Below are 24,988 nucleotides of genomic sequence, written 5' to 3'. Positions count from 1 at the left end.
TACCTGGAAAGAGTAGAGCCTGTATCTAGCTTTAATCCTACCTGTGTATATGTGTGTGCGTGCTCTGCTCTTCCCAGGCAGACACCCCCCTAATGTCAGATGACTGAGCGCCACTATACAGCAGTTGCCATGGTTACCAGCCAGGTCCTGTGTACACGGATACTCATTGCAATTTTGATCTGCAGTGAAGCACTGATGGTAGAGCAAGAGTTCCACAGAATCACCCACCTACACAAACAAACACACACACACCGTACACACTTACTTTGACAAATACACAAGCTGTCGTGCATGTACTGTTTATGTGGAGAAATACTAGCATGCATGCATCCACAAATGTACACATTCCACCCACATGAAGAGATACTCATTCACCTACACAGAGCGCTCATCAGTTTTGTACATATTGTGCTGCATGTCATTAGCCCAAGCATGTGAGCAAACACAGCCTGCTGGGTAAAATGATCAGCCCCACCAGAAGTAGAACAAATCACAGTAGGTGATACACTGGGATATCTCCAGGCGTAGAAACCCCTTTAAAGCAAACACTGCCATATTTTTACCCCGACTATCACGACCGCTCTGTGTTTCCTTCTCTATCTGAACGTCTGTATCTTGGTTGGTGTGATGTTTTTATGCTCTCTCACACACACACACACACACACACACACACACACACACACACATACAAACATACAGGGCAGATAGGGAGGGCTCAGTCAGAGCAGAAGATGAAAGCGAGAGGAAGCTGAGTCCATGCCAGAGGAGCTGTGTGAGTGGGGAAGTGATGAAAGAGAAGCTCATTTAGTAAATTGACAGCTCCCTTCAGGATTCTACATCTTCTTCACCATGAAAGGCCTGAATCCTTCTAAACACCCAGCTATTCTCACCAGGCGTGAAGAAACTGTCACATTCCAGCAAACATTCACAATGACAGAGTCAGTATTTTAGTTGGGATCCATCTCTCTCCAAACTCCCACTGCTGCTTCAGTCAGTCCACAGAAGAAACGTCTGTTAATAGTCTAATGCAAGTTAAGATGGGAACTAAAGTAAGATCAGATGAAGCTTAGAGGATATTTTTTAAGAATAAAGCTGCTTTTTTAGAGCAGCTGATGAATAAACCCTCATTACCATATCACAATTATAAAATGTCTAAAGTGATTGTTGGGGTCAAATCACCCAAGTGTATATTGTCCAGCATTGGAAATGACGAGATTAACTTGAATGGGCTTTATTCAAACATTTTGAAATGTCTGTCGCTCAGTGTAGCTAAGAGGTAGATGAGCGCTGTACCATCACATTTTCACAATGTGTTTGTACCCCCTTAAACCATGTCCTTATGACAGGCAGTGCTTTTGAGGTACGTATCCCTGAAGACATCAAAATCACCTGGTATTACACATCTCAGCTAATTCTATTGCTGCAACAATTTCCTTGTGACCATCAAGGGACAGAGTTCACTGTCATTATGGTTGGAATACGAAGACTCAAGCAGAATGGGAACAGGCTGAATAGAAGCAGAGCGTCATATATAAGAGTTAGACGGTTGCAGATACATCAGGATTTGGCAAAGAGCTGTAGAGTGCAGGAGAGAATCTGGGGCCAGAGTGAGGGATGAAGCTAAAGAAAGGGCGGTCAGCAGGGGAAAGGGACTGTAATTCATACAATGAGAAAAGCCATAGTGACAGCCCCTTACCTCTTGCACAAATACCTTGCTATCTCTTGTACAAATAAATCCACAGACACACACACTCACACACACACACACACACACACATTCAGCTGGCAGATGCATAGCTGAGTGAGTTACAGCATGCCACACATAGGCCATTGAGCAGAAAGAAGGCAGGCCAGCCAAATATCCGACTTTCAGCGAGGACTAAGCATCCCCAGAATTCTGTAGGGATTAAATTAATTGCCCTCCAGTGGGACCTGTATTGCATGTCACTTGTTAGACGCTTTTATCCAAAGCAACTTACATACTCAATACTGTGGGCAATCCCCACAGGAGCAATTTGATCCAGGGACACAACGACATGCTGACTGCAGTGGGGTTTGAACCACCAAGGCTCTATCCACTGCACCACACGCCTCCCTGTATAAAAGAGGCGAGTGCAGTGGATTTTGCAGCGGATTAATCTGAAAGCCAATTTGGGTGTGAGAACCAGTCGCAGCCTGTTGGCCACAGGCACTTGTCTAACTGTGGGTTGGGCAAATGATTAATGAACTGCTACTGGTGTTTGAGGCATTTAAATCCACTAAAAGAGGGAGAACTTACCAGAACTCTGCCAGTGAGTGTCTGAGCGGAGATCATGACACCGGCCCAGTCTTTGACTGAAGTCATCCATCCCACTTCGCTCATGGGGACCTCCTCCTTCACACCTTCACCCTTTGGTTTGTCTGTGGCTACGGGCTGGATCACCTTCACCTCCTGAAAGAAAAACAATAATCTGTGTGAGGAAATGGAGCACATTAAAGATAAGTCAAGCACATGGAAAAAGCTAAATCTACAGGGTAAAATAAAAAAGGCACACATATCAAATGGTATTTAGGTAATACACTACAGGCACAAACATTGTTTTTTTATAGATGGTACGAGTTTTGTCTACTTTCAAAATAAGGGAAGGAATATATCCAAACTAAACTCATCCAGACAAATATGTTACTAAAGTTTGTATATTAGTATCTGTAGATTTTTCCATTTACCAAGAGCAAAAATGTGATACTATCTCAATTGCATATTTATATACTGTATTTTAACATGTTTATCCTATGTTCCTTTTGTGTCTTGAGAATTGAATGGAAAAATCTCAAATATATCTTTAAGGTGAGTTATCTCAAAATGAATGAATTTGCAGGCATCAACAACGCTAAGAACAGCCTGAATATAAACCAACCAAGAAGCTAATTACTGATATACTGTAAGCCCTATTGTAGCCCTTGCATGTGTGTGCGTGTGTGCGTGCGTGCGTGCGTGCGTGCGTGTGTGTGTGTGTGTGTGTTCGATAACAACATAATGTATGTGCAGTCGCTCCTCACACACACTGCTCTTTAAAAGTTAATTGTTCCGCAGGGTTGAGAGAAAAAAGCTGCTGTTCACATGCAGACCTTTCAACGTTCCTTCTTGTGTCCGACTGAGTGAACTGAGTTGCATGGCAACTCATTGAGATGCTTTGCTTGGCACAGTCACATGCAGCTGTTCCTCTCCAGCCATTCACTCACTCCTGATTTGACACAACTAGGCACTCAGCTTCCCTCTCCTTCTGGCATGACAATGGAATGAGAAGATTTCCTTGTGTTCAAGGTTCAAGGTTCTTTATTGTCAAACGAACATAGCAACAGAGTAATTATGTCGATTAAAATCTTAGGTCACAGGCTTCTCCAACAAAGCAACACAATTGTACAGTTTTCAAGGCTTTCAAGGCATCTCAATGCTACAATTAAACTCAGAGTAAAGGTTTGTGTATCACCCCCAGCCTCATAAAACCACACATTAATCCTAGCAAATGGCGTCCACAGAGAATCCCTGGAATTGCAATAATTTTTGAGCCTCTTGATGGCGGCCCCATTGCTCCTTTCCAAGAAGGCAGGCTCGTATTACAGCAGGGTACACATTCAGCACTTGGAACACATTTTACAATGTCCCTCCTCAAAGTGACATCTGACAAGTAGCCATCAAAGCAGATTATTATGCCACGTCAACAAAGTGACATTTGTTTTCCAGCACTGAACATGTCACATTGCTACCGTTTGTTTGGATGACCCAGACCCATCACATTTGAAAAGGATGATGCAAGTGAAAAAATAAATGTGTTTACAGCATATTCGTTTGTGTTGTTACACAAGACGCACAATGTTCCAGGATAAGTAGGCAACCAAAGGCAAAGTAACCACTGGGGTGACCAATACTGTGGAATATGTGCCCACATGCAACACGAAAACAAAACAGACTGCAACTTGAATATTTCTGAAGGGCTAAAGCAGAGGAACCCAAGTGCTATAACAGATGAGCCCAAGAAATCGCTGTGTCCATTTCAAGAGGATTGGCTGGTCAAATTGGATTATATTTCATAATGATATGGCATGGACACAGCTGCCATTTTCCTAATTTGATTCCAACCCCATAACAATAAACTGTCCCTAAAAAAGCCTGACTTAGTCATAAGATCATTATCCGCTCCTGCCGTCAGGCCTCTCAGTACTGCGGTGGATAATTCAGTTACTTATACTTTATATACTCATTAAACGGCTTAGTGTTACGAGACTCGCAAACTGTTTAAGTACCTATGATGGGTGTAATTTGAAACATTTAGTTTTGTCTTTGAAAGTCACACAAAATCAGGGCCTGATTTTAAATGAAAGTGATGGAGACTTTTCTTCTGAAATGTAGGTAAATAATTCATTAGTGTGTGTATAAGACACAAACTCATTAGCCCCCATTCAAAAAAAGAGAGAGTTGTGTCAATTACCTTCCACTCTAACAATTTCTCCAAAAAGATCAATGTTGCCTGAAAGCTAAGGGTTATAGTGTTACATTAAAAGATAACTGTACATATCTAATTGAATGTGCAGGCTGCATGAGCAAGATTCTGTCTTCTCTCAAACTCTCAGCCATCAACGACCCTCTGTTCAAACTTCTCCACTTCTCCCCTGACTACTATAGCCACTATGCGTCTCGCCTGTCACATGCTGCAAATACTCAGCAAAGTGTGTATGCAGAAGGGTCACAGTGCACAGGGATGTCACTCTGATTGGCTACATGTCTGCTCGATGGCACTCCAGGCATGTCGTGGTGGCGTAGTGTGTGCTTGTCTGTGCTCAGCAGTTACTTCTTAGCCAGAGGGGCCCCAACAACTTCACACTCCACACACGTATGCCTCACTGGGAACACACCACATAACACTGGAACTACCGTATGTCACGTAAGTCACGTCTCATAGAAACTCTACCTGCCCCTAGCTCTCCTTGCTACCGTTTCCTGAAAATGACGCCTTCAGATGTTAGCCCTGTCACAAGCATTTTGTGGTTAATGCTGCTAACTGAGTGTAAGGTTCGCTTGTGCTACCATGAAAAAACGAAAAAAATATGTTTTCGTGAATAAGATTCCTTTAGACAAGCTAAAGTGAAGCTAGACATGTTTCCTGCTCGGATTTCACGTTTTCATTTAAAATGTGTACTCTGTGTCTAGACGTCCATGGATGTCAGGCTAAAATGGGAGCAGCAATTCTCTCTGGTATACCCCTTAACATAAAGGATGTAGGAACACATTGAGCTGCAGTAATGTTTTACTGTGTGTGCATGGGGTGGAGGGGAACACATGAATAATGGATGCAGTCACAAACTGATGGTCGGGCAGATCGGAAGAGACAATGTAAACAAGTAATTGCTTCTAGTTCATTTGAGTGGTCGGCGGTAGGCCTGAGCGGAGGGAGGGAGAAGCACTGAAGCAGCCTGCTATGGGAGTATCCATCTGTTGGCTATATATACACACCTGTGATGTCAAACTGAGAGAGGGACAGGCAGAGAGAGAGGGGGAAAGAGGGAGCAGCAGGGGTCGGTAGATATGTTAAGAATTTAAAAGGGGAAAAAGGGATATTATCCAGGAAAGAAAGATTTTTGAAATACATGTATCAAAGTGAATGGTGTGTTGATGCACACCATGACAGGTATTTATAGGAGAGTGAATAACCCATATCTGTTTTACCTATGGCCTTGTTTTTAGCACTTGCGACTAATGTTTAAACTAGGGCTGTCAAACGATTACAATTTTTAATCAGATTAATCACAGCTTAAAAATTAATTAATCATGATTAATCACCATTCGAACTATGTCCAAAACACGCCATTTCTTTATGTATATTGTTGTGGGAATGGAAAGATAAATGAAAGAAGGCAGGTATATCCATTTAACATACATTATGTATGTATGTTTATTATAACTAGGGCTGTCAGTCAATTAAAATAGTTATTCGCGATTAATCGCACATTTTTTATCTGTTCTAAATGTTCCTTAGAGGGATATTTTTCAAGTTTTTAATACTCTTATCAACATATGAGTGGACAAATATGTTTTATGCGAATGTTTGTTTATTATCATTTGATCAATGACAAAAATTCTCATGAATATTAAACATAACAACCTCTGAACATTACAAATATCCGCTTCAATTCAACCTGGAACCTCTCTCATACAGTACAATACAACAATACAATACAATACGTGTCTGTGTGTGTGTGTGTGCGTGCGTGCGTGCGTGCGTGCGTGTGTGTGTGTGTGTGTGTGTGTGTGTGTGTGTGTGTGTGTGTGTGTGTGTGTGTGTGTGTGTGTGTGTGTGTGTTATTAACACGTTAACCTGACAGCCCTAGTTTAAACATTAGGTAATTACCTTTCTCAATACTGATATTGATTGTAAATGCTCTGGATCCAAAGTGCCTATCCTGACACGATGAATTGTAAATGACCTTTACCCTTTTGAATTTTGTCTCATTTATGTCTTTCAGTTCAGTCTTCAAATGCTATCCACAGCTTAAATTACTATTAATACCAGAATGATATCAGAATTTCTATGCAAAACTATTTTTCATTACATGCTGCATTCAGTGAATTATAAACACTTTATAGAAGTTATAAATGTGTGACAATTAAACATTTGATAAAATGTCTATTTAAAAACTGTATGTAGTTCAAACTCCTACTTCAAGAAACCTATTAATAACAACACAGATTAATTCTGTTAATATTAGGATTGTACAATTAACAGAGCACACAGGGGAGGTCTGGTAATAATGAGAAAGACAGATAAAACATGACCAAGAGAGAGAGTGACAGGGAGAAATCTACAGGACGGGGACAAACAGACAGAGGCTATGGGAGACAAAGAAGGACACCCACTCAAACAACAAGTCAGCGTGAGCGAAAGAAGATAGATTGACAGTGTGATAAAGCAAGGGGGCAGAGATAATGACATAGACACAAATTACAGGACATCAAGAGAGATGGAAAATTGAGCAAACAGGACAGACAGACAGACAGGGGGGAGACAGTGACAGAGAGACAAGATACTGCAAGACAGGGTGGTAAACAAACGGGTGAAAGACGGACAGTGGGACAGATTGGGAACACGAAAAATGGGAAGTGAGACAGAAAGAAAAGACAAGAGAGAGAGAGAGACAGGAGTATGCCCATGTGACTCCGCTGATCTAACAGGACTTGGCTTAAGCACAGCTGTTCCTCTGGCTTTCGTCCGCATCGCTGGGGAAAACTCTATTCCAATGTGAGAAGTTATTTATAGGCACACCCAGGGAGACGTGAAACTAGTGAATCCCATAACATGCTTTGTTCCCCCTGTTTGCTATTTTAAAGCCGGTACAGTTACCCGGTGTCCCTAGGTTATAGATCTACCCTGGGTCACAGCAAAACAAGGGGGAAGAGGGAGGAAGAATCAGAAGCCTCTTCACAGACTAATGCACACACACAAAAACACACACACAGGTGCAAGGCTGCATCTCCATGTGGATACAAAGCTGTTATTTCTGTGTTTAGGTCATGTGGCGTGCTGAACCATATAAAGCTAGGGACAATTGTTCAGTTTACAATCAGGCCGTGGGAAATTAAATGTTACCTGATTGGCGTATCTCTGCAACAACAACTTCATGTTCATTTATAATATATAACTGCAAAACAATCAGATTAACATGAAAATCAAAAAAGAGACCTGTCAACCGTCAACAAGGAGATGCTTGTTGCCATTTTTCTTGGATTAACATACAGTATATACAATTTATTATCTGTTTGCTGGTGCCAACTTGTTAGGATTGAATGGGCAATTATTTGAACTGAATTTTCTTTTATTGGTCATAAAGAAATATTTACTTACTGGAATATTCTGATTTCTTACAATGGTAGTTTACAGGCCAAGGCTGCTGATCCAGTGGTTAAGGGCTTACCTAGGCTGCCATGTGTTTGATTTAGGGATTTACATCTCACCACTATCAACACAATGTTTACTATCACCACACTAATGTGATTTTCAGAGGCTGGAAAGCTGCAGAGCAAATCTGCACATGTGGTATTGAAGATAATGGCAACACAGATTAAGCTCAGGGGGGTGAAGCGACATCACAGAGTCATCATCGCTCTAACCCAGGATACCAAAGCGATTATAATGCGAGTGTCATTGAAAAGTTGGTCCATGTCAAGAATCACATCAGCTCTGTGCTGCCCCTCTGTGCAGAGCCTACTGAGCACCGCAGGCCAGAGTGGGATTAGACGATTTGTGGACACTGTACTAAATAGATGAAATCAACAATGTCGGCAAACAGCAAGACAAGCCAAACAGTTTACATTTCACTGCATCACAACTGGACTGCACACCCGTCTGCACAACACATTACTCAAAATGGCTGCATTCCAACTAAGCTTTATGTCCCAATTGTGACATCAAATGAGCTAACAAAGAGAAACAATAAGACAGCGATATGAATAAGAACAATGTAAGCTTGTCTGAGCATCTGTCTAGGACGTCCATACATTCTTTAATGTCCCTCTGCTCAGACAAAAGAGGACAGAATAAAGACACGTCTGTATAACTGTTACTCTCCTCCGTTGAATTCATAATACTGTACCGCGTCTCTTCCATTGATACAACATTTCAAGTCCCAATGGTCCAGCATAATAAGAGACGAGGAAGTGAATTGTGGGACATTGAAAGGTCTGAGCTCGTCATCCGTAACATCTTTTATCTACTGACATTAAGATGATTAAACTCAGGGACTTAAATGAGGGCATAAAATGTAGGTTATATAATAAAAGATCCTGAATTAAAGTTTTATCAGAACATTTCTCTTGTTATAAGCCTGACTAAAGTGTGAAGAAAATGAGCCAATGTATGTCTAGATGTAAGAGCTTTAACAGTCGGGAGAACCAACTAAATAACACTTACCGCAGTTTAACTTAGTTTACCATGTGGCTGAGCAATAAATGGCACCACAGCGGTTTTCAGACCTAAACAAATCAATATCATATTTTTTATTGTGCACATAATTGGAGTTTGTACCAAGCAATCACCTCTGCTCCTGTCGGTGAAGCCTAAGAATTATTCCTAAACAAGGTAAGCAGCTGTAAATCAGACAGGAAGTGCCTCTCCTCTGCTGCTGATCTTTGCTTATCCTGTATCTGATTGCATGTACGGATAATTGACCCTGTAATCACAGCAGAAACCAGACATTAAAACGATTTATGGCCTCGGACACAAAGTGAACGATAATAAACACAGAATAATTACTTCAATGAAGATGGAGAAGTGCTAATTTAACAAATGGCTGTGTAGGGGGGAGGCAGTATTTAAGTCATTACATACCACACATGCAAATCTTATTCTCCCCCATATGTGCACATGCAATAATTAGTCATTTCATTGTTGACAGTTATAATTGATTGTCTTTTTCTTCTTCTTTTTTTAACCAAACTAGAGGGGGCTTGTTACTATGGTGATGACGCAGGCTGTCTATCACACATTCTTGTTTTCTATGCAGATGAGGAAACGCTTCAAATTGGTCCATTTAATAAAGCAGACAAATGCCCTTCAATGTAATTGCTGACACAGGAAGAATCTAAGGCAGAGGTTATTGCGCCAAGGACGGAAATCACAGTGTTTGATTCTCTGTATAATGAGTTCATTCTACATACAATGTATTCTGACCCCAAACTACAGCTTACTACACTGTTTTCCCAGGGGGGGAAGGGGGGGTTGCATACAATTGTATCCAATCAGAAAGTAGGTGGAATGAAAAAAAAACACATGCTTGAATGGCAACAGCCTGTGTAGCCGTTTGTGGCACTATCACCTGAGGCTGATTTCCACCATTTTGAACCTACAGTCAATGTACATGTCAATGGGTTTCATATGCATGTAGAGCATTCAAGACATGCACCTTTAAAATATCTAAAGCAATTCCTGAAGCTTTAAGAGATCACAGAATATCTACGTCCAATATTCTACATAATGTATACAGTATATATATACAAAATAAGCCTTCTGCCATAGTTTGCCAATTTGTTGGAGTAATTGTATGTCATGTTAGCAATAAATGCTACGGTGACGTCCCTCAAAATGACTTTCTTGTCCTTGGAATGTTCTTGCCGATTCAAACCACCAACATCAATCTCTTCGGCTATTCCCTGAAGGTTGACTCTATTTTTCCATTATTGCTCTAAGAAAATTGACTTTCATTCATTCGAGAGGGCTGGACAATGTTGTGTGTGTGCCTGTGTGTATACAGTATATGTGTGTTAAGGGAAAAGATTCTATTCCAACTGGGGCTCGGTGTGTGTCGGCATTGCTTACCACGCCTATGAATCAGGAGGTAATAGTGTGGCTCTGAGCTCACAGCCCGTCTGGACCTTCTGACCATGAAGCCTGAGGGAAAACTCATATCTGCACTAACAGAGCTCTATCAGCAGCAAGGCAGGTTTAATATTAGTTATTCTATCACTTTCTTATGAGAGTGAAAAGCTTTTGCAAACGGAAAACCTTCTGATACTGTGGCTTGCCATAGTATTATTTATGATGTTGGCTAGTAGACTAAAAGGAGAAAAAAAGCCTGATATTAATCCTACCCTGGAGTTTGCATATTTAAAAACATTACATAACGAATGTAATGTCATCGCATAATATCAAAGGTTTCCCTCATCATACACTTCCAAAGGCAAATTAAATCCTATTCCAAACATTATTTCAAAAATTGCATTGTTATTAATAACACTGTTTAATACAAGAATAAATTAACTCTTTTTTTTTGTTGAAGTTTTTCCTTGTACGATGTGAGGGTCTAAGGAAAGAGGGTGTCGTATTGTCATATTGATATTCTGTACAAACTGTGAATTCCACTGAGACAAATGTAACATTTGTGATATTGGGCTATATAAATAAACATTGATTGATTGATTGATTGATTGAACTACTGTATGTATATACTAATGGTATTAGTTACATAGATTGATCGTAAAACAATTAAAGATGGATAGATGTTCAATTTGATTGATAAACATCTGTGAAAAATGTTAAGATTTGGTATTGGTTGGTTATAGAACCAAATAGAAGTATTTTTATTACCAGACACAATTTCATTATGTTCTATAAATAGGGTTTTGTACACCCTGTTAATGAACTGCAAGTATGTGTATTTCTTCTCTGCAGATTTCTTTCACGCGCCTCCGTGTATTTAAATAACAACAAAACAACAGCAACAGTTACAACAACAGTCTTATCAACAGTCACCTGTCTTAGCTCTGATCCCCCATTTCCCTCTGAACACTTTAATGAGCTTTCCTCCTGAACACAGACAGACAGACAGAGCTCTCTGTCAATAAGCACCACAGCAAACAATGGACGGATGAAATGGGGGGCCCATTACCTTCTGCAGAACGAGCCATTTAGGAGTTTTCAAGGAGTAGAAAACAAACAAAATGGACGCCCTAATTGGCTCCCTGCTGTCTCACTGGGTATGATCAATGACCCCGCTCCATAAAGAGCAACATCGAGGCATGACTGACAATTTATAACAGCAAACCTGTTGGTGTTGCACTGGAATGCAATCATATTCAATATGTATTTCAATATGCATTAACCTGATAATACATTTTTGATGAGATGTTGTAATTGAGTTTTGATTCCCTGATTGTTAAGGTAATAGTTTGTGATGTAGGTATATTAAATATATAAAAATAATTTAGGAAGTGTCCAACCCTTTACAGAATATACCAGAAATACAATAAGTACAGACGATACACTTAAATCTGCACATGAACCAACAAGTGCAGAACAAAGAAGTATGTGTTGTTTATGTATCAGCAAGCAGAGTGGATTCCTAATTTCTTAACTGGTTGAACCAATTTATCTCATGGGAGAAAGAGTTCATGATTTTTCCGCGTTGTGCTTTGGAGCGCTACAGAAATATTGTTATGGCTATTTATTTGTTTTGTGCTTTTGGATTAGACCTGAAAAACAACTCTGTTATTTAATGAATCAGTGCCTCCAGAAAATGTGTAACCAGAGAACAACAGATGGGTGGGTGATGTTGCATGATGGGAGTTTCTGAGCATTGCAGTCCATGCATAACTATGAGTTTTTCAACAAGCTAACAAATGTAGGAGCAAGTCCTAAGTTTTCCTTATAGCCTTTGGTTCACAATAACAGAATCAATTTCAAATGTTAAAACCGTACTCTGGATAACTGTGTGACGAATCCTCACATCTAACAGGGAAGGAGCCTTCATCTTCCACTGCTATACCTTCAGAGCTCTGAAAGTGGTTAACTTCTCTTTCGATTTGTCCTCTCCCCCTTACCCATCATCCAATCAAAACCACTATTAAATCCTTTCACAGTTGGCTGACTATAAATCAGCCCTGAGATAGAGCTCAGGGTTATAACCTCAAATCCAGCTATCTTCCCAATCGTCCATTTATTCTCTTCTACACCCATTTCCGTATTTTTTTCCTGTACTTTCTCTACCGTTCCTCTCTTTCTTTCTTTCCACTCCACGCCACTCCAGCGGCTTAAGAGAAGTCTGAAGAGACCAAGGAGATTAGTCTCTCTCTGCCTGAGAAACAGGTCTCATTACCTTTATCTATTCCTGATGCAATAATACTCTCAAAAGTCTCGATGATGCCAGCCGGTGCACAGGACTATGCATGAAATGATTATGGAATGCTTGGGTCACATGTTTGATGTTGAAAAGTGGCTAAAGAGGTATGGGCTTCTTAAACTCAACTGTCTATTTCAGTGAACAGTTCCCCTGGTTAATTGTTTTGTAATTAGAAAATAGCAACACAAAAACGGGCTGATGAGGAGGAATGAAGGAAGCAGGATTTAAATATCTTTAAATGAATGTGTCCCTAAGGTAATCAAATTGCATAACACAATACAAGGGTATTACTAATACTATGTTATTTTGGAAAGTGTTCTTGTTAAAGGCAGTACAAATAAACGCAGTCATCTGAGCCTAATGATTCAGAGACGTGTCCTTGATTTGAGAACAGCTCTGAGGCTAACAATGAAAGTGCAAATGATTTTCTAACTCTAGGCTCATTTAATCATTTTAAATTTAGATCTCACGCCTAGGGAAAATAAATCAGCTTCCTTCATACAGAATTTGCATGTTTTAACCCTGGAGAAAGGAAGTAGAAATGCAGAGAAGACACGCAGGGGCTGTTCTGCTGGCTTCTGTGGAGAGATGTGTTTCTTTACTGTGACCCCTAGACAGAGAGGACTATGACCTCAGCTAACAAGATCCATTAGGAGCGACTGGAGTCAGGACAAAACATTGCAGCAAGTGCGTATACACGGTCTGAAGGCTACAGAGTTACCGTGTAATTATGCAAGATGGCAGTGCAGCAAACCAATCTGTGTTTATAGGAAAGGTCATTGCCTTCGGAGGAACACTGGACCGTATTGCAGAGCATTAAGCAGCCCCTATGTGATGTGAAGTGTGAAGCGGACTGCTGGGGAGGACTGAGGCGTCCTATCTGCACAACTTTACCACATCAAAGGGTGTTAACTGTAGAATAAAACATCCACAGACAAGGCACACAAAGCTCAGAGGAAGCACTCTGTATCCAAGACAGCCCATGGTTGTTTGTCGTCGGTGCAAGACGAGAGTTGTAATATGTCAGTTCCATTCAGTGGGGTTGTTATTGTGTTTGGAAATGGGTTGGGATTTAAGGAGCTGACTGAAGGTTTTGTGTGATTGCATTTCATCCGAGGCTGAGGGAGGTGTTCCCTGCCATGGCGGCGTGTTATTGGGGTTGTTTATGCTGGTAGAGGTGGCGTACAGCACCTCCAGAGAGTCAGCATTTTTGACCCTCGCAGCAGGCTGCACTGTTGAGCTCAAATAAACAACACTGAAAATTCAGCACAAAAATAAAAAGTGTTTTCGGGGTGCATTAGGGAGGGAGCTGGAAACATGGGATGATGTGAAGACTGAATCAGCTCTCCTCTACTGTCCACACAGTGGGCAACACTGTACCAACCCTAGTCACTAGGGGTGACACACACAATGTGGCACATTTGCATGAGTTGGGGATTTACTTTATGAAATGATACTGGAGCAACATGGAGGAGTGTATGTGCGTGTGTGTGTGTGTGTGTGTGTGTGTGTGTGTGTGTGTGTGTGTGTGTGTATGAGAGTGATTATTCATTTTGAGATGATCACTTGCTGTCCTTGCAGATGACAACTACAATGATGTACTCCTCGGCTCTGTTTTGATGTGTGGGGACAAGGAAGGGCGTTCATCACAAGGCTTCACTTAAAAAAGCTGGCAACATACAAAGTGGTGGCAAATACATAAAGTGTGTATTCTTTCCTGTGATGTGAACATCTATGCAAGGGTTTTGTGCAAGTTACATCATAATGAAGACAGATTCCGCTTCATCTGGACTACAGCTAGGAGAGAGCCTCGGCAATCCACTCATCTGGATGCATTATGCCTGTTGCTGTTAAGTAACCTCCAGCTCAAGAGCTTCTCCTCATACAGGGGTGAGGAAATCCACATCACTAATCCACAGCCTTAGTGCATTTGTTTAACAGGCGCCGGACAGCCAGCAAAGGTTTACTGTAGGAACGTCTTCCTTTGGTCTTCACGAGTTAATAGCCACTGTTAATCAATACTGTAAGTGCTTTTTAGCCGCCAGCACCGAGCTCATTTGTCAAAATAAAAGCCGTAAGAGCCCGAGGGACCAATCGAAAGGGATAAGGCAACAGGGAAATTTGCAGCTTGGTAACATAAGAAGGAGTCAGTGAAGGCGTGTGGGGGGGGGGGTTGCGGCAGAGGTTCAAGCATGTTCAGCAGAAGCTTCATATTACAGCATACTGTGGTGGACATTTTAATATTATAACAGCTACTGTGCACAATGATCCAACACCCTCAGAGCACAACATTTTCAATTTTGCGACAAAGTTAGGTTATATTTCTGCAATTTTATTAAATTCCCTCATACCTTAGGAGAATAAGCATACAATGTGTTCAGGACATATTGTTATTAAACTATTAATATTATGACAAAGGGTAGCACCAACAAATACTGCAATTAAAATCCACGGCTATTTATACTAAACCACTCCAAGATAAAATTAATGAATTTGTCTGGCACAACACAATCTTCACACACAGGCTTTAATTGCAACATGATTTTATGTTTGGTTCAATAGTTATTATGACAGTTGCAAGCGACTGCACCCATCTTAAAATGAAGGCTTAGCAAATGTAATCAATAATAATTGGAAATTCAAGTTGTTTTTTTAATGGGTTCAATACAAGCCTGAAGAATATATGCGCATGTAATTTAAATGCACTAATCTCTTTCCTGAGAAATCTGCTACATCTCCATTAGGAGAAATCCCTTGAATGTGCATAGGGCACAGGCATGGATGAGATCATGACGGACCAACGGTGCTCTCGGAAGAGCGGTCCATCGCTCATAGCTTGTCGCTAAGCAACAGAGACCTGGCGGGCAGACAGTAGGTGTGTGAGACAGAGTGTGTGGGAAGGGGAGGTTTGGAGGAGGGGGGTAGAGAGAGGGACAGAGGCAGAGCAACAGGGAGAAAACGACACAGAGGCAGGCTGGGAGGAGATTTAAACGCCTTGGGCAAGAGTCAATACATGATAGTGTGGTGAAACTGATTATTCTGACGGTTGAAAAGTAGAGGATGGAAACATTGGTGTATGTCTCAAACACATTAAATAAATAATAAGAGTGTAAATAATAGGGAAAATCCCCAACATCAAGGCAGTCGATGCAAATGTGGGTTCATTTACATTGTCTGTCAATGTATTTTCAGGCCATCTTAAGAAAAGTTATGTTTCTTCCTGTTGAGTTGCAACAAGAAAGCTGTTTTGTTGGCGCCTTAAAATATACATTGTTCTCATTCATAACACTCCGTTCGATGTCTCACTATGGGATGCGCCTCATCGCGGAGCAAACAGAAGCATCAATCTCATTACGCCAATCCTGATTGGCTGGTGATCTTGACGTCAGCGTCAGGGAATCCACCTGCCCTATAAGTAGCTAGCGCCACGTCGCGGCGTCATTCAAACACCTCTTCTCGCTTCAGAGCAAATCTCGATAGATCAGTAGCCGGGCTAGCTTAACGGTCCACAGACTGAACCCAAAGCTAACTTTTGGTTGACGGGCGCTCGCCGGCTACTTTTCTGCTTCGCAAGAAGACTGTTAATACTAACACACCAGTTAGTATTGCAATCTACACCGTTGTTTCTTTCTTCGGAAATAAAGGTAAGGTTTTAGATTTTTCAAGCTGGTAACACACCTGTTGCTAGCTTGCCTTCCCTCACTACCGACACCCCGGTAGCGAGGACGTTTTTTCTTTTTCTCTCTCACACCAGAGGAGAAGAAGAACATAAAAAGATATTAACACACCAGTTAATAATCTTTGAGAATAAAAATCTACACCGTCGCTTTTTCTCCGGATTAACGACTGGTTGAAAAAAAAAAGAATTCTCGGCAACGTACCTGTTACAAGCGGATCCTCTCCATGCCGTCACCACGGCGAACAAGATCGACACTTCTCTCCCTCACACCAGAGGAGTCAGGGACTCGGAGGCTCGGCTCTGCGGCTGCGGGTTGAAGATATCAGGCACAGACTCACAACAGGTCTGCTCGTCCTGCCTCGGGCTGGAACACGCCCAGGAGGCTATCGACAACCCCGGCTCGTGCAGGCATTGTGCCCGCTTCACCATCAAGAGCCTCCGCCGACGGCTAGCACGCCAAACTAGCTTGTCGGGACAGGACCCCCTCATGTCCGCTGATTCGCCGGCCGGCAATCAAGAGATGGGGGCGTCCGCCGCAGAAATTGAGCCCCGCACTGTGTCAGGCTGGGGCTCAACAACAGCGGCAGCTGCAGAACCGGAGTCCAGCGCCGTGTCAGGCTGGGACCCGGTGGCGGCAAGAGACGCAAGAGCGGAGCCCCACGCTATACCAAGCTGGGGCTCCCGGCTGGACCTCACCATGGTCTCGCCCACGGAGGATGTCCTGGAGTTGGACTACATGGAGGACGAAGAGGATGCCTCTGAGTTCCTCCTGTCTGACTCGGATGAGCAAGAAGATGATATCTTTGTGTCATCAGCTCAGGCTGCAAAGCCGGGAGCGATGGCTGCTCTCCCGGGCGATAGCGCACCAGCTTCGCCCTGTCTGAGCATGGGCCTGCAGGCCGTGTGTCAACGCGCCGCGTCCAGGCTGGACATCCCATGGCCTGAAATGGCCAAGGAGACCTCCAGGTCTCGCTACGAGGGGAATACTTTGCTCCAAGCAGCGAGGACGAAGAGGCAGCTCCTTCCAGTCTTCCCGGAGATGCTGGACGAGGTGTCGGTCTCATGGAGAGACCGCCCCTTCAGTAATAAGGCCCCAATCCAGGGTGCCTCCTCCCTGGACTGTGACGGTATGGAGAGGCTCGGCCTGCTCCGCATACCGCTCATGGAACCGCTGGTGGCAGCCCACCTCCAACCGAGGCTGGCTCCGACACCAAGCAGGAACCCCACGCTACCGGTGAAGGCAGACCGATTCCAGTCAGCGATGACGGAACGGACCTATAAAGCCGCAGCGTAGTCCGCCAGGGCACTCAACAAATCCTCACTGCTGACCGCCTATCAGGCGGAGCTCTGCGAGGACCTGTCGAGCAAACCTGGGCCGGCCGTGTGGGACGAGATTGAAGCGATCAAGGACATTTGCCTCCGTGTGCAGCGCTGTGCAGTCCAGGCCACGGGCAAAGTCATGGGCATAATGGTGGTACAGGAGAGAGCCAGGTGGCTCAACCTGACCAACCTCCCAGACCAGGAAAAGGAGGATGTTCTCGACATGCCTATCGTTCCCGAGGGTATTGTCAGCTCCGCTTTAGTCTCGATGCAGCGGAGGTGTGAGTCGAAAAAGAAGGAAGACGAGGCCCTCCACCTCTGTCTCCCCCGAAGGGTCCAGCCGCTACCTGCGACGGTCTCGCGGCAGTCCTTCGCCCAAGTTGCCTCACGTCCTTCCCTCAAGGTACCGAGGCAGCAGAGGCCACAGCCCGCCCCGAGTCCACAGCCCAGGCACGAGTCGAGGACGAGCTGGCCGAGAAAATCTCCGGTTCCGGCAGCAGCTGTTCAGGCACAGCCGACTCAGATTTTCAGTCACCAGTCGAGGAAGAAGAAGCGGGCGGCCTGACAGCCTCCTCTCCTCTCCTCGGTGACAGAGCTGGAAGTTCCCTGTTCCCCAGCTCCAGATGTGTTTTCGGGGTGCCACCAGGCCTCCATCTTCCCGCCGCCTCGAGTGATGCCGCAACGCCATCCTCAAGTTCGCGCCAGAAGGGAGACTGATTTAATACCAGAGACAGCGAGTTCTGCTATCTGCCTAAGTCACAGAAACACATGTCACAAATACCGTTGTTTTCAAATAAACCATTTTTCACTGTCGCATCCAGGCTTCAAGCCGAGGGCGCAGTCAGAAAAAATTCAAAGAAAAACAATAAAAACGATAAACAGTCCGTCACCTGTCCCTCTTTTGAGAGCAGCTACGACCTCTCTCAAAAGGCGGATAATAGACGGGTCTGTGAAGGCACCACTGCCGCGCGCATGCACAGTGTCGGCTGGGGTTATCAACCTGGAGTACCGCCGTGTTCAGACGCTAGAGGGCCCCATAACACAACAAATGGAGACTCAGAGGGAAAGAGACGTGACATCTCCGCTCGCTTTAAGGAGCGAAAGGTGGAAGATGCTCACAGCTTCTGCTTGGGTTTTCAAGACAGTAACACGGGGATACAGGCTCCAATTCGCTGTCACCCCCCCCCTCGCTTCTCAGGTATTCTGTATTCACAAGCCCGGGGAGAGTCAGCCCATATTCTGGAGCGAGAGATTCTCTCGCTACTAGAAAAGAAGGCTATATCTATAATAGAGAATAGAGTAAGGCGGGGCTTTTATTCCAAGTATTTCCTCGTACCCATTCGGGGAGGGAACGGAATTCGGCCAATACTAGATTTGAGAGCTCTGAACAAATATCTCAAAAGATACCAATTCAGAATGCTCAATCACACATCTCTGCTACGTCTCGTGCGACAAAACGACTGGTTCACATCAGTCGATCTGAAAGATGTGTATTTCCACATCCCAGTATATTACCCACACAGGAAATATCTGAGGTTCGCATTTCAGGGTGTCTGCTACGAGTACGGAGTACTTCCCTTCGGTCTGTCTCTCAGTTCAAAAGTCTTTGTGCGATGTACGGAAGCCGCGATAGCCCCGTTAAGACAACAGGGTATTCGCTTGGCAACTTATCTGGACGACTGGCTGCTTCTCGCACAGTCGGAACAGGAGGCTATTACGCAGACGAATGTACTCGTAAAACACCTGCTCGACCTAGGTTTCATAATAAACACAGAAAAGAGCATGTTGTGCCCAGCCCAGACTGTACTCTTCCTGGGTCTACACCTGAACTCGGTGCCCTTTACAGCCCGCCTGTCAGCAGAAAGAGTGAAAGCTTTCAGAGCTTGCCTCGCTCATTTCCGGCTGCGCAAATATGTTCTCTTCAGATCATGTCTGCGGTTACTGGGGCTCATGGCGTCAGCCGTCCTGGTGGTATGACTGGGACGGTTACACATGAGGGAGTTTCAGCGCTGGGTAGCTGCCCTCAGACTAAACCCTGCACGTCATGGCGCGCGGAGAGTGATGGTCACTGTGAAATGCGTAATGGCACTGTGCCACTGGCTGCAACCAACTTTTCTAGTACGGGGCGTGCCTATGGGTGCTGTCCTATCGTGGAAGGTGGTCACCACAGACGCATGTCTGACGGGCTGGGGAGGTATTTACGAAGGTCGACCGGTGAGGGGTCTCTGGAGCAGAGACCTCCAACGGTCACACATAAATTATCTGGAGCTTTTAGCGGTGTTCCTCACCCTGAAACGCTTTCTGCCTTTTCTCAGAGGACACCATGTCCTCGTGAGGATAGACAACACGACCACAATATCGTATATAAACTGCCAAGGTGGTTTGCGTTCTCTCCAGTTACACATGCTGGCACGCAAACTGATCTTATGGAGCTGCGGTCGTCTCCTCTCTCTGAGAGCGACGCACGTACCAGGAGTGATGAACCTCGGGGCAGACCTGCTGTCCAGAGGTGCACCACTATATGCAGACTGGACTCTACATCCAATGGTTGTGAGTCAGCTGTGGGTGCGTTATGGCCGAGCCGCGGTAGATCTGTTCGCATCAGAAGAAAATGCTCAATGTCAGCTGTTCTTTTCAATGCGCGATCTAAACGCACCGTTAGGCGTGGACGCGCTCGCGCACGTTTGGCCTCCAGTCCTCCTGTACGCGTTCCCACCCCTGGCTCTGATACCCCTAACTCTGGCCAGAGTGAGGGAACAGCACCACACACTGATCCTGATAGCTTCGCACTGGCCTGCAATGTACTGGCTGGCGGAGATTTATCAGCTGCTGTGCGGACAGCCGTAGCAGCTCCCCCTACGCAGGGACATATTGTCTCAGGCGGGGGGGATGATCTTTCACCCACACCCAGAGCGCTTGGCACTATGGGCCTGGCACGTGAGTGGTACAATCTGAATACAGTGGGTCTCCCGCAGAAGGTGATAAACACTATTCAGAGTGCAAGAGCTTCCTCCACCAGGTCCCTCTATGACTGTAAGTGGAGGGTGTTTGAGGACTGGTGCCTTCAAAAAGGACACATCTCTTTTCAATGTCCTGTCGGGGTGATTCTATCATTTCTACAGGACCTAATTGATAAAAACAGAGCTTTCTCTACGATTAAAGTGTACCTGGCTGCTATTTCTGCATGCCATGTAGGCTTTGAGGGTAAGATGGCTAGCCAACATCCTTTGGTCTGCAGTTTTATGAAGGGAGCTCGCAGGCTCCTCCCTGTCTCCAGGTCACTGGTGCCCTTATGGGACTTGGCAGTGGTTTTAGATGGGCTCACTCGAACCCCATTTGAACCCCTGGAAGAAGCTGACATGAAGCACCTGTCGCTGAAGACAGTGCTGTTACTGGCCCTGGCATCCGCCAAGCGAGTCAGTGATATTCATGCGCTCTCTGTACATCCTTCGTGCACTCAGTTTGCCCCGGGGCAAACGAGAGTGTTGCTGAAGCCCAACCCTGCCTTTATACCTAAGGTGGTTGGTTCATGTACCCCCATTGACATTGAGGCGTGACGTGGCGCAAGCTACTTATAGGGTGGGTGGATTCCCTGACGCTGACGTCAAGATCACCAGCCAATCAGGATTGGCGTAATGAGATTGATGCTTCTGTTTGCTCCGCGATGAGGCGCATCCCATAGTGACACATCTCACTACATGTTACTGGGGTTACGTAAGTAACCTATAGTTTTCACAGCAGGAAATTCTGCTGCTTATAGTCAGTTCTTACTGTTGTTTTCCTCGTGCATGCACAGAATCACAGCACTGACAGAAATGAAGGTAAGATATTATCACCACAATACTGTAATCCTTTTATTATCAATATGTGTTGTATGTCCACAGTGTCCACCTCCCATCTACAGTAATACAATCTCCAGAGCCATGAATCCCTAGAAAGAAGCAGATATGTAAAATGAAACTGTAAAGCACAACTTTTTAAAAGGCCACTTGACAATGTGCTATTTAAACACACACCTCTGCATGAGCCCATGCACAGCTACTGTTAAACCTGATCCTTTTTGTTTCCATTATGACCTAGTATATTAACATTGCTGCTGCCGTTTCATTATAAGAAATGTACCACATCAAAATGAAACAGTCTCCATTCATTGCCTTAAACGTGTTGGTAGAACATCTGGATTTGATTGCATGCTTACATTTGTGTTAATTGGAACCACAGCCAGTGTTTCTCAAATATTCTTATAAGCTCATCAACAAATACAATTACAAGCAATTTGCTGCTCAAGAAACTAACGGGTGAAAATGGCTGCAGAAATTAGCTTAGTGCAGAGTCTCTGCCACATACCGCGGCAAATAGCTGGAAACTGATTGAAGAAAATTCAACTCAGGAGCACAAGAGGACAGATCTGGGCTAATTACTTACTTTCATAGTTAAACAATCAAATCTAAGAATAGATACCCGTTTCCGACAGAAATAATAGTTTGGATATATTTGATCACAATTCAAAATGTCAAGGTTAAAGATATCTAATCTTTTATTCCCATATTAAAAGGTGCTGCGGTGCGCAAAGGAAGGGCGTTCTAATAATGCAGGTGGCAAAATACCAAAATACCGTCACGTTATTTTTAGCTCCGTGGAGGGTGAAAAATATTCCAAGTGCAACCTTGGTACACACTCAATCCTCGTGGCCTGGGCTTTACAAGACATATATTCTCCTGCATCGGCCTGATGTCACAAACAGCAGCCAAGTCTCAAGGAAATCTCAATGACAAGGACATCGCTGTGCTGGGGTAACTTAAGAATGTCACAATTCGTATTGAGCTTTAACGTGATCATAGTTGAGCGAGCCGCGGTGAGTGTCCTACCACTTGAGCCACTGTGGACCCACCGCATGCTTTACATGCTGCGTCATTCAGTCTTAGGCTCTCTGTTGTCAGTCTCTTTAATGTGCTGTCAGTCAAACTTCAGTCCCGAGCTTTTCACACAACATGACCCGTTTCTAAATTCTCCCGTAGGGCACAAGCAAACAGTATTGTGAACACTGTACACGAGATATACAATAACTGTGGTCTCCAGTTGCATTTCATCAAACCCATTATTTGTGACTTTCAAATAGCCTACTTAAGTAGATTGTGATGTCGCATGTGCCGATCGATCAGCATAGCGCAGCTAAATACTCCAAGAAAAATAGCGTAACAGGAGACACTCTCTAGACCAAGTTGCTGATGGAAAATATCCAAGGGATCTCTATAATGGACCCAACTGACAGCACTCTAATTCAATCACGTGTGTTGCAGTTGCAACTAAGCTGCCTCCAAATACCCCCGTCTATTAAAAACCCTGTTCAACAATGACAGAACGCAAAGACTCCAGTATGCCTGAAAAAACATTACGCAAAAGGAAAGTAACCGAACACCCAGGGCTCTCTCTGTCTAGCATGTGCAAATGTGTATCCGTGTGTGCATGTATGCGCAGGGTACATACCTCTGTGTAACCTCAGTGAGACTCATGTTGTGCTTATCCTATTACATATAGCTGTAGTGCATCAGAAAGAGATGTAGGCAAAACAGAATGTGCTGCTACACAGACATTGTTTATATGATGTAGTTACAGTATAAATGGTTTATTCCCCTGCATGCAGTGGACATTATAGATAAAAGGAAATAGCAAAGTTATTTTTACACACTCTGATCACCCCAACAACTAAATAAGCTCACAATATATTCTTATCTTCCTACTAGTGAACATGTATGAAAGAGGTAGGAGACATATTTGATTAAGACTGTAAAAAGGTAACACTGTGGTTTCGGTGTTGGTGACTTCTTAATCAGTGTACACTGGAGCCCTACAGCTGTTGTTTACTATTAAAAGCAGGATTAGAGCCACGTTTTGCGGGGTAGTTCTAGGAGACAGCACTGATCGCGTACTCGTTCCACGAATGCCTGAGTCTTTCAGATCATTTCCTGTGTCAACCTATTGGGGACAGAGGCCCTCTCCTCCTCTGCTTTCTAACCGCAAGACGAGAAAGGCCGTCACAAGGAGAGACAAGTATGACTAATTGCAGTCATTAGAGGTCGGAGTATTTCCTTTAGACAATCTTCTGCCTAATTCCCCTCGGAGATACACAAATCAGCATGTTCGGAAAGAGTAAATACTGCGGCACAAGGATCAAGAGCACTGCTAATGTATAATGTGCAATAGATTGTGAAAAACAGCTTGAGGGATTGTTTGTTATTGATTTATGAATATCAGGGTAAAAAATGCCACCTCCCAGCTCAGACTTGGTCCCATCAATTATTCAGCTACAGTATCCGTGTCCACAGAACAAATAAACAACACACTGGTGCCTTCATTATTCATGAGGGGTTCCATCTGTAGCGCCTCATATATGTCCCATAGGACGCTTTGCAGCGGCTCTGTGCAAAGTGGCACTGCATCGAAAATATGATGTTCCAGCAATGGAGCTAACTCTGTTTAAAGACTACATGATTACCACTGATGCAGCATAATGGCTTACAATAAAAAAAAGCCTGTAATAGCATTTCAACAAAATAACAAGCTAGACAAAGAATATAATGTTCAGCCAATTCCTGGTTTAAACACTATCTGGTACAAACAAGGGTAGAGTCACCTTTTAAAACCAAAAGGGAGCTCCCAGCTGTTCTGAGTTGTTTTGTTTTCCCAGAAGAGAGAGGCGCGCGGAAAGCATCTTTCCCCGGCAGTGATTGGAATTGCAAAACAAAAAAATGAAATTTGTTTCTGAACACTGTTGACAGACAGTGAAGACTTCCGAGCACCAAAAGAAAAATGTAACTGCCTCACTTCTCCTTCAAGTCCCTGGTGGCTAGCTGCATTTAGGGGCTGTATATGAATCTTAAATTGAGTGTGAAATAGAATTCTCTCCCTTTTCGGCACGTAATAACAGCACTTTGGAAATTTGAACTCAAAACCTTTCAAATCAAAATCATTTGGATTGCTTGACCCACAAATCAAACTCATATTGGGTCAGACCTCAAACATAGCAGATAAATTGCTTCAACTGTCTCACAATAAATGACTTTTCCAAAAGTCAAACTTGTCCTTCTGAATACTTCCTTGAGCCTTTAGACTTGCTTCCAGCACCAGGTCCTTGAAACCGTCTTGCCTCCCTGCATACTGCGACACAGAGGTTGCATGGAAATGCAAACCACCACCACCGGGGTGCCATGCGCAGCCTAAATGTCAGACTCCTAATGCTTTTAATGGTGTGTGTGTGTTGGGGGTGTGGGTGGGTGGGTGTGTGCAGTATGTGTGAATAAAAACAGCAGGCCAAGGCTAGCTCTGAGACTGCAGTAAATCACA

General features: G+C 43.9%; 1 protein-coding gene across 18 annotated transcripts in view; it reads right to left on the bottom strand.

Annotated features, from left to right (window-relative positions):
• The window catches only part of LOC307043675 (calcium-activated potassium channel subunit alpha-1a), a 136,464-nt gene that overhangs the window by 95,280 nt on the left and 16,196 nt on the right, over nucleotides 1-24,988 (bottom strand). For all 18 annotated transcript variants that reach the window (XM_079688338.1, XM_079688324.1, XM_079688337.1 and 15 more), the window contains exon 2: nucleotides 2,279-2,431. In XM_079688338.1, coding sequence (XP_079544464.1) covers nucleotides 2,279-2,431 — 153 coding nt within the window. The remainder of the gene's footprint in view (nucleotides 1-2,278; nucleotides 2,432-24,988) is intronic.

The sequence above is a fragment of the Notothenia rossii genome, assembly GCF_949606895.1.
Source record: "Notothenia rossii genome assembly, chromosome: 6".
In the NCBI taxonomy this organism is placed as follows: Eukaryota; Metazoa; Chordata; class Actinopteri; order Perciformes; family Nototheniidae; genus Notothenia; species Notothenia rossii.
This window is presented reverse-complemented; position numbering and strand designations above follow the sequence as displayed.